General features: G+C 43.7%; 1 protein-coding gene and 1 non-coding gene across 2 annotated transcripts in view; one reads left to right on the forward strand and one right to left on the reverse strand.

Annotated features, from left to right (window-relative positions):
* The window catches only part of MOK (MOK protein kinase), a 57,181-nt gene that overhangs the window by 13,718 nt on the left and 30,057 nt on the right, over positions 1-13,406 (forward strand). The window contains exon 2 of the mRNA XM_068540388.1: positions 10,707-10,821. Within this exon, the coding sequence (XP_068396489.1) occupies positions 10,707-10,821 (115 nt within the window). The remainder of the gene's footprint in view (positions 1-10,706; positions 10,822-13,406) is intronic.
* On the reverse strand, positions 809-881 carry TRNAW-CCA (transfer RNA tryptophan (anticodon CCA)). Its single transcript has one exon. It is a non-coding gene; the product is annotated as a tRNA-Trp (tRNA).

A 13,406-nucleotide genomic window follows, 5' to 3' on the forward strand; every position in this document is an offset into this window, starting at 1 on the left:
TACAGCAAAGTGATTCAGTTATACATGTATATTGTTCTTCATATTCTTTTCCATTATGGTTTATCACAGGATATTGAATATAGTTCCCGGTGCTATACAGTAGGACCTTGTTGTTTATCCATTCTATATTTAATAGTTTGCATCTGCTAATCCCAAATTCCTCATCCATCTCTCCCCCACCCCCTCCCCTTGGTAACCCCAAGTCTGTTTCCTATGTCTGTGAGTCTGTTTTTTTTTTTTCATAGATAATTTCATTGTGTCATATTTTAGATTCCACATATAAGTGAAATCATATAGTATTTGTATTTCCCTTTCTGACTTACTTCACTCAGTATGACCATCTCTAGGTCCATCCATGTTGCTGCAAATGACATTGTTTCATTCTTTTTTATGGCTGAGTAGTATTCCATTGTTTATAGGTACCACGTCTTCTTTATCCATTCATCTGTCGATGGACATTTAGGTTGTTTCCATGTCTTGGCTATTGTGAATAGTGCTGCTATGAACATAGGGGTGCATGTATCTTTTCGAGTTAGCGTTTTCCCCAGATATATGCATGGGAGTGGGATTGCTGGATCATATGGTAACTCTATTTTTAGTCTTTTGAGGAACTTCCATACTGTTTTCCATAGTGGCTGCACCAATTTACATTCCCACCAGCAGTGTAGGAGGGTTCCCTTTTCTCCACACCCTGTCCATCATTTATTATTATTATTATTATTTTAAATATTTATTTATTTAGTTTATTTATTTGGCTGCTCCGAGTCTTAGTTGCGGCATGCGGGATCTTTTAGTTGCGGCAGGCAGCATCCCTGACCAGGGATCGAACCTGGGCCCCCTGCATTGGGAGCATGGAGTCTTAACCACTGGACCACCAGGGAATTCTCATTTACCAATTTTTAAGTGTATTGTGGAATAAGGCTCTAACTTGAATTTTTTAATGTGAAATCTCCCAGATTAATCAGCTTTATTGAGGTATAATTTGCACACAATAAAATTCACCTATTTTAAGAGTATAGTTTGATGAGTTTTGGCAAATATAGACAGTAGTGTCTCCACAGTCAAGATACAGAACCTTTGGGAATTCCCTGGCGGTCCAGCGGTTAAGGCTGTGTGCTTTCACTGCCGAGGGCCCAGGTTCAAATCCTGATCAGGGACCTGAGATCTAGCAAGCTGCATCATGTGGCCAAAAAAAAAAAAACCAGAATAAACAAAAACAAGATATAGAACCTTTCTGTCACCCCCAGAAGTTGTCTTGTGCTCCTTTGCAGTCAGTCCCCTCTCCCTACTCCTGACTCCAGAGATCACTATTCCACTCTCAACTGGAGCTGTGCTTTCACTGCTCCTCACACCGAAGAACGTGTCCCTATATCACTGGCAGTGGGGTTCCCAGATTCTGCTTTTGTCATGGACCTTGTCAGCTGAGCCAGTTACTTTGGAAAGGATCTGGTACCATGGTCACTGCTCTTCTGAGTACATGTGTGTGACTTTATCTGTGTCTCCTGGGCAGTGTTCTGCTCAGGGAAGACAGCAGTGGCAGCGTGCTTGGGAAATGCTTCTGGGGTCAGACTCCCTGTGTTTAAAGCCTGCTGCTTATGGATGTAACCTTGGGCAGGGTACCTAACCTCTCATTGCCTTAGTTCCGCATTTGTAAGATGGGTTAATGGGATACCTACTGCATGGGACTTTTGAGATGATTAAGTGAAAAATGGTGCCTGGCACCTAGTGTTCAGATCTTGGTGTTTAATAAATATCTTTTTCTGGTAGAAGGAGCCAGGGCTCCTTGGTGAAGTGGTTTATCCTAAGACTGAAGCAGGAAATGCATAAGATTTTGTAGTGCCAGAAAGTAAGAACGTACTGAAAAAGAAACAAACCCCTTATTGATGGGAACATGTCAAAGGGACAAAGGAGCCAACTGAAAGAGCTCCCTAAGGCCAAAGCTGGAACAATTTGAAGCAACAAGATAAAGTAGTATTAGATTATCCCGAAGTGTAAAATAAATATCCATGGATCCATACTAATATTAATGAAAACATATTCTAAAAGACAGTTTGGGGACTTCCCTGGTGGCGCAGTGGTTAAGAATCCGCCTGCCGGTGCAGGGGACACTGGTTCGAGCCCTGGTCCGGGAAGATCCCACATGCCGCGGAGCAACTAAGCCCGTGTGCCACAACTACTGAGCCTGCGCTCTAGAGCCCATGAGACACAACAACTGAAGCCCGTGCACCTAGAGCCCGTGCTCCGCAGCAAGAGAAGCCACCGCAATGAGAAGCCACGCACTGCAACGAAAGAGTAGCCCCCGCTCGCCGCAACTAGAGAAAAGCCCGCGTGCAGCAACGAAGACCCAACGCAGCCAAAAATAAATAAATAAATTTATGAAAGACAGTTTGATTGGAGGGCTAGGAAGTTAATTTAAATAGCACCCTTCCAGTCATTTTATTCTTCTTAGCCTTCTAATCTCACTGTTGCATTTACGCGGATGGTCTGACCTGGGAAAGGAGGTAGCCTAAGGGACAAGAGTTCTCTCTCACTGTGATCAGAAATACCCAATATTTAAAGACAGATGAATAAAAAAGTGTTGGTTGCCAATTAGTCAATAGTAATAATTTTGTGATTCAGTTGTCAGCAAAGTTCCCCCTGCAGTATATGTCCGGGGTATTATAGGAATATTAGATTATGGGGCATGTGACCTGACATTTCCTCTTTGATTCATTTGTTGAGTATGTACAGGGCACGAAAGAGAATAGATAGTAGACTTTGCCTTTAAGAGGCTTATGGCCCTATGGAGAGAAGGTGCAAAGTGGACCACGGGCAGGTCTGTGGCAGAGGACAGGGTACGTACAGAAGGTGGAAAAACATCTGCTCTAACACCTTCCTACCGGGTTGGTCCTGGGGGATTAGAATCTACAGCATCATGTACTCAATTTTGGACACCGTGTACTCACTAATTTGGCCCTTAATATTATCTAAACACGAGTGTGGCTCTCTCCCCCTGCCTCTCTTTTTAAGTAAAGGACCTAAAACTCGGGGCACAGAAACACACTCTAAGTCCTCAATGTGAGGGATTGTGTCTTACTGATCTTTGTCTTCAGTGCATGGCACAGTGCATAGCTGATGCTAATAAATCTTTATTGACACCCACAGTGATGTAGTCATAACACCAGGGATGTTTAATTCATTTAGGCTGAAGTACAGCATAAATTGCGTTGGGGGGGGGCGGGTCCCAAGACGACCCCTTGGTTCCATGACTTGCTCGGAGGACTCACAGGACTCAGGATATGCTCGTACTCGTGGCTGCGACGCACTCCAGTGAGAGGGTGCAGGGCGAGATGAGCAGAGAAAGGGACGTGGGGCAAAGTCTGGAGGAAACGAGACGCAAGCTCGCAAGCTCCCTCTCCCAGTGGAGTCACACAGGGCAGACGCGCTTAGTTCTTCCAACAGCAAACTGTGACAACACGTGTGGAATGTTTTCTATAAGGGAAGCTCATTAGAGCCCCAGTGCCCAGGATTTTTACTGGGCGCTGATAACGCAGGCACACTCTGCCCAGAACATAGCAAATCCCAGCTCCCAGGAGGAAAGCAGATTCAGCGTCAACCCCATTGCTCGCTCCAACAGTGTGGGCACCGTGAGTCACTCTTATTGTGCAGGGGCTGGTGGAAACCCTCCCCAAGGGCCGACCTTGCAAGCAGACCTTTCTAAGGAGAGCGGTCTTAGGCCTGCCATGTGAACTCTTTTCTGCACAGTAATAGACTGTGTCTCCTTTCAGAGAAATTTCTGGGCATTCCAGTCTAGTCCATCCAAGAGAAGGGAAAGGGTTGGTGTTGTTTTAGCAAGTAGCAGCTATTCCCTGGCTATTGCTTGACGAGTGAGAGTGGGGTTAGGCAGGTCAGGGTGGGTCTTTTTGAGGGCAGGAGGATGTATGACTCAGTAAAAGGGTCCGGCTGGTTGAATTTTCCCACAGAATTTCAAGTTTGAAGGCTCCTTGAGAAATTGGTCAAAGTTGTTTTATAAAGTTCCTAACTGGACAGATTAGTGGTAAGCCACAGGGCCTGTATTTTGGTCAGTTTGTTTTGAAGAAGCTTTTTGGGAGATTCACCCAAGAATCTTACATGTCTTGTTTCCAGGACTTACTGCGCAGGTTACCTGTTTTAGAGAGGCTCTGGGATTCAGTTTAAGCTGTGGTTGTCAAGCAAGTTACAGCTTCTGGGTTTTATCAGAAGGGATCTGACACTTCAGTCCTGAAGACTCCACCAGGGCTGAGCCCTGCCTTGCTCTAGCCAACTTCTCTTAGAGGGCGAGTGGGAAGGACTGTAAAACTGGCAGAAAAGCTTTGAAATCCTGCCTTGCTGGGAACTAGATCAGTTAATTTTTTATTCAGGGAAGACGTGGTTAAGAGGGATTCTGCTAGCTTAGTTTAAAGGTCTTCAGTTTGGGGTGTAGAGCAGCCCTGGGGTTGCTAACTTTGGCTTGCTTTTTTTCTTCCAATTTTTAAATATTGGAGTATAACATACATCCAGAAAACTGCACATGTAAATGGCCTTTTGTGCTTGGCTTCTTTTACTTAGCGTAACGTTTTCAGGGTTCATCCATGTTGCAGCACGTGTCTGTGGCTGAATAACAGTCCATTGTATGGATAGACCATATTTTGTTTATCCATTCATTAGCTGATGGACATTTGTGTTGTTTCCACCTTTGGCTATTATGAATAATGCTTCCATGAACATATGTGTACAGGTTATTGTTTGGACATATGTTTTCATTTTTCTTGAGTATATATCTAGGAGTGGAATTCTGAGTCATGTGGGACTCCGTTTAATATCTTGAGCTGCTAAACTGTTTTCCACAGTGGCTGCACCATTTTGCATTTCCACCAGCAATGTATGAGAGTTCTCACTTATCCACATCCTCAGCAATACTTGTTGTTATCTATCTTTTTGAGTCTAGCCATTCTAGTGGGTGTGAAGTGGTGTCTTATGTTTTTGTTATTTTTAATTTTCTTGTCAATTACTTATATTTCATAAATTGCCACTTTCTTTATGGTGATATTATATAAAAATAAATATACTTAGCTTTTAATCTCAAACGCCATTTTCCTTAAAGGAATCACAAAGAAAATCTCTCTCACCCCTTAAAAATGTTTTTAATTACTTTAAAAAATTAATACATATACAAAGTGTAACACAAAAAGCAGCACAGATGGATATATAGTGAAAAGAGAGTCTCTCTTCCGTTCCTGCCCTCCCACCCATCTAGACCCTCCCCCGCAAGGTAACCACTGTGGCACTTTCTTGTGTTCCTTCTGTGTATAGGTTAGCATAAATGTGTGAGTGTTGTGTGTATTCGTTTTTTATTGCTGCTGTAACAAATTGTCACAAACTCAGTGGCTTAAAACCACACAACGTAAACGAATCTCCCTGGACTAAGATCGAGTTGCTGGCAGGGTGGCATCCCTCCTGGAGGCTCCGGGGGACAATCTGTCTCCTGGTCTTGTCCAGCTTCCAGAGGCCACCTGTGCTCCTTGGCTTGTAGCCTCTCCTCCGTCTGCAAAGCGTCACATCTTCCCGTCTGTCTCTGATTCTGTTTCCTCTGCCTCCTTCTGCCACTGGTGAGCTCCCTGTGGCGGACGCACTGCGCCCACCCAGTAAATCCGAGATCACGCCCTTGTTTTAAGGCCGGCTCCTCAGCAGTCGTAGCCGTTAACTCCCTCCTGCTGTGCAGCCTGACATTCGCAGGCTCCAGGGATTAGAAGTGGACATTGTTGGGGGCCGTTATCCTGCCTGACACAGTGTGGAAACTTTTGTGAAGGCAATGTTAACACGGTTTACACACCGTTCTTTCGTGTGTCTTTTTCATTTTTTAAAAAAAATTATGTCTTTATTTATTTAAATATTTATTTATTTATTTATGGCTGCATTGGGTCTTCGTTGCTGCGCGCGGTCTTTCTCTAGTTGCGGCGAGCAGAGGCTACTCTTCGTTGCGGTGCGCGGGCTTCTCATTGCGGTGGTTTCTCTTGTTGCGAAGCACAGGCTCTAGGCGCGCGGGCTTCAGTAGTTGTGGCTCGTGGGCTCCAGAGCGCAGGCTCAGTAGCTGTGGCACACGGGCTTAGTTGCTCCGCAGCATGTGGGATCTTCCCGGACCAGGGATCGAACCCGTGTCCCCCCGCATTAGTGGGCGGATTCTTAACCCCTGTGCCACCAGGGAACTCCCTGTCTTTTTCATTTAATACTATATCTTGAAAGGATATTCCCTGTCAGAAGCTAAAGGGCTGCCTTACCCCTCTTTATCTGCCATATAATAGTCCTTTGTATGGCTTTTTCATAATTTATTTAACCATTTTTCGGGTGTTTCTTGAGGTGCTAGACTTTTTAATTTTGCGTAATCAAATAAATCAGCCTCTTCTGAGTGACTTCTTACCTTGTTATGCTTAGAAAATCTTTTTCCTTTAGTGAAAAAAATGAATGTTTTCCTTAGATTAAAAAAGATATGAGTTACATTCTATGTTAAATTTCTGGGGCTGCTGCAACAATTTGTCACAAATTTGGTGGCTTAATACAACAGAAATTTCTTCTCTCCAGTTCTGGAGGCAGAAGCCTGAAATCAAGGTGTGGGCAGGGCCGCGCTCCCTCCGAGGCCGCCAGGGCAGGACCCCTCCTCCTCCTCCCGCCTCTGGTGGCTCCGGGCGTCCCTTGGCTTGTGGCCGCGTCCCTCCAGTCTCTGCCCCTGTGTTCACACGGGCTCCTCTTCTATGTCTGTTATGTGTGTGTGTCTCTTATTCTGTTGTCGTAAGAATCACATAACATGAGATCTACCCTCTTAATAAATTTTTAAGTGTATAGTATTGTTAACTGTGTGCACATTGTTGTACTACAAATCTCTAGAACTTTTTTATCTTGCATGACTGAAACTCGGTACCCATTCAGCAACACCTCCCCATTTCCCCCTCCCACCAGCCTCTGGAACCACCATTCTACTTTCTCTGTGTGTCTCTTATAAGGACACTTGTCACTGGACTTAGGGCCCACCCAGGTAGGCCAGGACGTTCTCATTTCAAGCTCCTTAACTTAATCACACCTGCAAAGACCTTATTTCCAAATAAGGTCACATTCACAGGTTCCGGGGCTTAGGACGAGGACATGTCTTTTTGGGGACCACCATTCAACTCACTTCACATTCAGTGCTTTTATCTTCCTCCCTAGAAATCATCTTTGGAAAATAAATTTTTGTGAAAAGCTTTAAGAATTATTTTCTTCAAGCCTTCTCTTCAGGAGTTGTTGAGCATCTACCATATGCACAGCAGTTACAGGTTCTCCTTTCTTCCTGTGACAGTTACTACAGTCTGGTAGTGGTATACGGTATTTTGAATGGTAATAACATGGTTAGATGCTGTTTTGGGGGAAAAGTAGTTTTTCCAATTTCTACAAATATGTGATTACAAATAGGATTTTCTTATTTTGCATGGCCTGAAGCTAGTATATATGAAAATGTACACTGAAATTGTTATTTTTTAGTAAGATTAAAAAGCGGCATTAGGAACTTCCCTGGTGGCTCAGTGGTTAAGAATCCGCCTGCCAATGCAGGGGACACGGGTTCGAGCCCTGGTCCGGGAAGATCCCACATGCCACCGAGCAACTAAGCCCGTGCGCCACAACTACTGAGCCTGCGCTCTAGAGCCCGTGAGCCACAACTACTAAGCCTGCATGCTACACCTACTGAAGCCTGCGCACCTAGAGCCCATGCTCCGCAACAAGAGAAGCCACCGCAATGAGAAGCCCGTGCACTGCAACAAAGAGTAGCCCCCGCTCGCTGCAACTAGAGAAAGCCCGCGCGCAGCAACGAAGACCCAACACAGCCAAAAAAGAAAAAAGAAAAAAAGCATCATTAAAATCAATATTACCTATATATGAATTTTTATAAGTAAGAGTAATACCATACCAAGTACTCTGTATCAGCAAAACTGGTTAATGTACGTATTAAACTGTAATGAACCATTGGGAAAACAATTTGCCTCAGGCCCTGAGCTTCCCTGCATGTTCTTGCTGAGTGTGCCAGATGGCAAGGCTTATTCATCTTGTTTACTGCTTGTTGAAAAGTGCTGGGCCATTGGCCCTAGATTCCTCTCCTGTAAAGCAATCCACTGCATGTGCCGGTGCCACCTGGGCCCATCCTGTCACCCCTGTGGGTCTTCGGGGCAAGGGGAACCAATGCTAATATGCTGATGCTCATATGACTTGCTGTACCATGAGAAATGAAGTCCTTTGTCTCTGATCCAAGAGGCTGTGTCTTCTGCCAGCATCCATGAAACAGTGGCAGGCTAAGATAGTAACTTACAAGTGGGATAAAATCTCAGACAAATATAAACATGTGAAATCTTGCAAATACAAATTCTGAAAAGTCTATTCTATTTGTTTTTTTTTTTAAGCACATTTACATTTTTTTAATTTATTTTTAATTTATTTATTTTTGGCTGTGTTGGGTCTTCGTTTCTGTGCGAGGGCTTTCTCTAGTTGTGGCAAGCGGGGGCCACTCTTCATCGCGGTGCGTGGGCCTCGCATTATCGCGGCCTCTCTTGGTGCGGAGCACAGGCTCCAGACGCGCAGGCTCAGTAGTTGTGGCTCACGGGCCTAGCTGCTCCACGGCATGTGGGATCTTCCCAGACCAGGGCTCAAACCCGTGTCCCCTGCATTAGCAGGCAGATTCTCAACCACTGCGCCACCAGGGAAGCCCTCTATTTGTTTTATAAATTATGATATTTATTTATATATTAGTATGTTAAGATAATGCTTACTAGGTGCTGTAATGGTTAAACCCCCAATTCTCATGGCCTTTATACCAGAAAGGTATTTTTCTTGTTCGTGTAAATGTCCTACGTGGGTATTCCTGGTTGAGGGTCTTTCCGGGTGGCTTTTCCACCATCTTTATGTCATGGCTCCCAAGGTCTCCTGGAGGTCATTTCTGTTCTGGCTAGTCACAGGGGGGCATGGGCAGGGAGGATCCTAGAGGAGGTTTTGCCCTTTTGTTTTAACTTTTCATCATGGAAATTTTTAAGCATGCCAGAAGTAGAGAAATTAGTAGAGTGAATGCTCTTGTGTATCTGTGACCTAGTTTCAACAGTGATCAACATTTTGTCATTTTTACCCCCATCACTTTTTTTTCCTGGAGTCTTTATTTTTTTATTGTTGTTTTTTAAATAAAATAGTACTTTCCTTATGGGATATACCTGACTTAGAAGTGAAATACCTGCAACCTTATCCCTCAGAGCAGCCACAAACTGTGGCGCGTGTGTGTGTGTATGTGTATTGTCTTTAGGGACATTATTTTTAAGGATCTGTGTATCTGTGTCATTCTTTCAAATATATTCAATACATCCCATTGTATAGATAAACCACATTTAATTTATACCGTTTTCTGTTTGGGGGCGTTAGTTTTTCCCTATTAAGTAATGTTATGCTGTCATTCTCACCTCACATGTACTTGAGCAAGTATGCTTTGCAGGATAAGTTGTAGAACTGGAATTGCTGGGTCAAAGGATATACACATCTAAAATATTTAATAGATATTGTCAAATTGCCCTCCAACATGACTATACCAGTTTATACTTCCGGCAGAAGTGAATGGGAATGTATAGGCTTTTAAAGCAAATCTAAACATAGTATCATTTCATCCGGAAACAGTTTAGTACTTCTTGCTAACAGATAAGGACTTTTAAAATCTTTAAACATATCATTTCTAAAAAACATTATTCTAAAAAAAGTTGTGCCTTTTTTCTGTTGGTTTGTTCAAATCAGAATTCACACAAGGTGTTAAAATTGTGCTCTGTCTAGAAGAGGTGTTGAAGGGGAGGCCCTCCTTTGGAGCAGGGACAGTTTTAAAAGCCTGCTCTGTGTTGATGTCGGTTTGGGACCCAAAGGTGATGGGCTCCTTTTGGTCCAAGTTTGTTTAATAGGTTTCTGATCTGTTTGCTTCTGGTCAGTTCCACACTCAAGGTTCTTTTCTAAACATGCTTCTCAAGCCTGTCGTATTTCTTTGGGGCCTTGCTGTTTTGCTTCTCTGTCTCAATGTGCGGGAGCGTCTCTCCTCTCTGAGGCAAGCGCCTGGGTTGGGTGGGGAGTGGCTGCCTTCCCGTGACCTTGGTGCAAGGCTGACTAGCTTGTTTGTCTGTCAAGTCTCACAGCTGCTTTCTGTCAAGATTCTTTTGGTTTTATCCTCCTATTATTTGTGCTGTGGAAGCTTTTCCAACCCAAAGAGACTTTTGCTTTCTGGGCTTCTCTCATTGCTTCCATTTCTGCTTGGAAAGTAGCTGTTCTCTCCTGAGCTCACTTTTGTCCTGAGAGCTCTTGCCCAGGCAGTCAGTAGTGTTCAACGCACTGTCATCCTGACTCTTCCCGCCACTTTCCCTGGGCCGACAGGCTCAGTGGATGCTTGGTCTGCGAGCATCTCGTAGGCGAGCTGAGCCTTTCCTCGCTGGTCAGGATTCAGGTCATGTGGTTCCCCGCTGCACGAGGGGGAGCAGAGACTGCGTGTTGCCAACATACAACGCAGTTTCTCTTGAAATGAGGGGAACACTGAACCTTAGAAAACATAGGCGAAGTATCCTCAATATATTGCCGTTGGATTATTTTACAGATAAAGACGTCTGCTATCTGGAAGTGAGTACAAAACAGATGCATAAGTAAACTTTTATTTTTATAATTGTTTTCATTTATAGACTATAAAGCAATTGGCAAAATAGGAGAGGGAACGTTTTCTGAAGTCATGAAGATGCAGAACCTGAGAGATGGAAACTATTATGCATGTAAACAAATGAAACAGCACTTTGAAAGGTAAGCAACGTGAGACCTATTTGAGACTAAATACAGACACAGGTTTTTGTTTTCATTTTTTTTTGAATTTTTGAATTTTATTTCATTTATTTTTTTATACAGCACGTTCTTATTAGTTATCCATTTTATACATATTAGTGTATACGTGTCAATCCCAATCTCCCAGTTCATCCCACCACCACCACCACCCCCCGCCACTTTCCCCCCTTGGTGTCCATACGTTTGTTCTCTACATCTGCAGACACAGGTTTAAATCGATGAGAGCAACTTAATGGGAAAATTGTATTCATGTGATAACATGTCATAACAGAGTTCTTTGGGCAGTGAGGATTATAGGCTAATTTTATGTTATCGTAGTGGAGTTTATTCATGTCCAAGTTTACTACAATATCAATGATTGATGGTCACAAAGAATTTAAGTGGTAGAAGTATGCCTCACTTTAAACAGTCTATATGTTCCTAAGAGTTGTGTGTATGTTGGATTTTTATAATTGAAACCTTAGATTTAAGATATTGGAGGTCTGGGGACTTCCCTGGTAGCCCAGTGGTTAGGACTCTGCGCTTCCAATGCAGGGGGCGTGGGTTCGATCCGTGGTCGGGGAACTAGGATCCCACATGCCATGTGGTCAAAAAAAAAAAAAAAGTAAAAAGTTTAAAAAAAAAGATATTAGAGGTCCTTGTGATTTAATTAGTTGTAAATCAGTTACTATTGAATATATTGAAAAATGAGTTTCAGATAGGATTAGAGAAATATATTCCCTGGGAGTGATCAGTTGCAGTTTGTGGAGAGGGAACTCTGTCGGGTTCAGGGGTAGATGTACTTGCAGACAGCAGGACTTGCCAGGTGTTATTTTATTTTATTTTTTTTTTAAATTTTTTTCTGCCTTTATTTTTTTTATTTATTTTTTTATTTTTAAATTTATTTATTTATGGCTGTGTTGGGTCTTCATTTCTGTGCGAGGGCTTTCTCTAGTTGTGGCAAGTGGGGGCCACTCTTCATCGCGGTGCGCGGGCCTTTCACTGTCGTGGCCTCTCTTGTTGCGGAGCACAGGCTCCAGACGCACAGGCTCAGTAGTTGTGGCTCACGGGCCTAGTTGCTCCGCGGCATGTGGGATCTTCCCAGACCAGGGCTCAAACCCGTGTCTCCTGCATTAGCAGGCAGATTCTCAACCACTGCGCCACCAGAGAAGCCCTGCCAGGTGTTATTTCAGTGAAGAGATAAATACAAAAGTGGACTGGACAAACAGCCTGCAGACTTTAGGCGCTCCTGGGGTTGTTGCTGTGTCAGAACAATGCACAGTCGAGTTCGCTCTGTTGAGCCAGCCGTCAAGGAGAGGTCATACTAGGTCACCGATGTGCCTTCAGGAAGGTAGAGGGATCTGTAACATTTTAGAAATATTCCCATGAAAGAAGAGTAGAATGCTTTGAGGGCAGTCCCCTGGGGAGGCGGAAACACTCCGTTTATCTGGAAAAGTACCTTCGGGTAACCTCAGTCCCTGGGGAGAATGTGGAGTTACCCTGAGGGCCGTGGTTTCCTAGCAGTGAAGCGTGTCCTGGATCCATCAGGCCCCCGATGCTGGAAGTGCCTCGTTCCCCCGAGCCTTGGCTTCCTGTCGTGAGGCGCTGGAGGACTGACCAAGGCAGCGAGGAGACAGGAGCTGGCGACGCGGGGCGCGTGATAGACACTCACTAGATGGTGGCCTGCATTATAGGACGTGTGATTGTCACATTTCAGAAACAATTCATTGTCTTAACTTTAAAAGTGGTTGATTAGAACACATATTTTTCTTTTAAAATCCCATAATAAGTAAAGATATTTTAAAATAAAATACCACTGATGGAGGGGGGGAGTTATTGTCAGCCATTGTCACATATTTCCTTTACTTAAAAGGAAATGCACTTTGAGCTGGTGGTGTTTTGTGGCCCTTTGATGTCCAGAATCAGTGACAGAGTCTCCAGCTTAGTTCTGATAGGTGTCTGCTAGCCTGTGTAATCTGAACCCACGGGGAGTTGGATTTTGGGTTTTCTCTTGTGAGTTCTCATTTGCTCTTGATACATATGTCCAAAACTACAGGCGATTATAATCCAGTGCTATCATTATTTATTTGATAATTGTTCTGGCTAAAATTGAGCCCGCTCTGGCCGTGGGGAGCACTTTCAAGTTGGCTCCTATGTTCCTTTGAAATCACCCATCATTTTCTTTTTTTTTTTTTTTTTAACACTTCTTTACTTTTTGATACTACAAGATTCTCTAAGCTCATCTTGTATTTTCCCTGCCCCTAGAATCTTCCATTTATCAAAGGAGTTTTGGTCCCTTTTATTGGAGAAAGGTATTTAGAAAATAAGACCTTGGCATCAGGTGTGCTCATTACTCCTGGGATGTCAGCACGTCTGGGTCCTCTGAACAGACGGAGCTAGTGTGTATGTATACTAACCCATGTGTGCATGTCTCTCTCTCCCTCTTCATTCAAATAACCAAGTGTGCGTACTGATGTAAATAAATGGCCGAATGAATAAACAAATTGGGATGAGGGGAAAATTCTTCCTTATAGAAGAATTCTAATTCATAAATACAGAGGAATGAG

The sequence above is a fragment of the Eschrichtius robustus genome, chromosome 1 (assembly GCF_028021215.1).
Source record: "Eschrichtius robustus isolate mEscRob2 chromosome 1, mEscRob2.pri, whole genome shotgun sequence".
NCBI lineage: Eukaryota > Metazoa > Chordata > Mammalia > Artiodactyla > Eschrichtiidae > Eschrichtius > Eschrichtius robustus.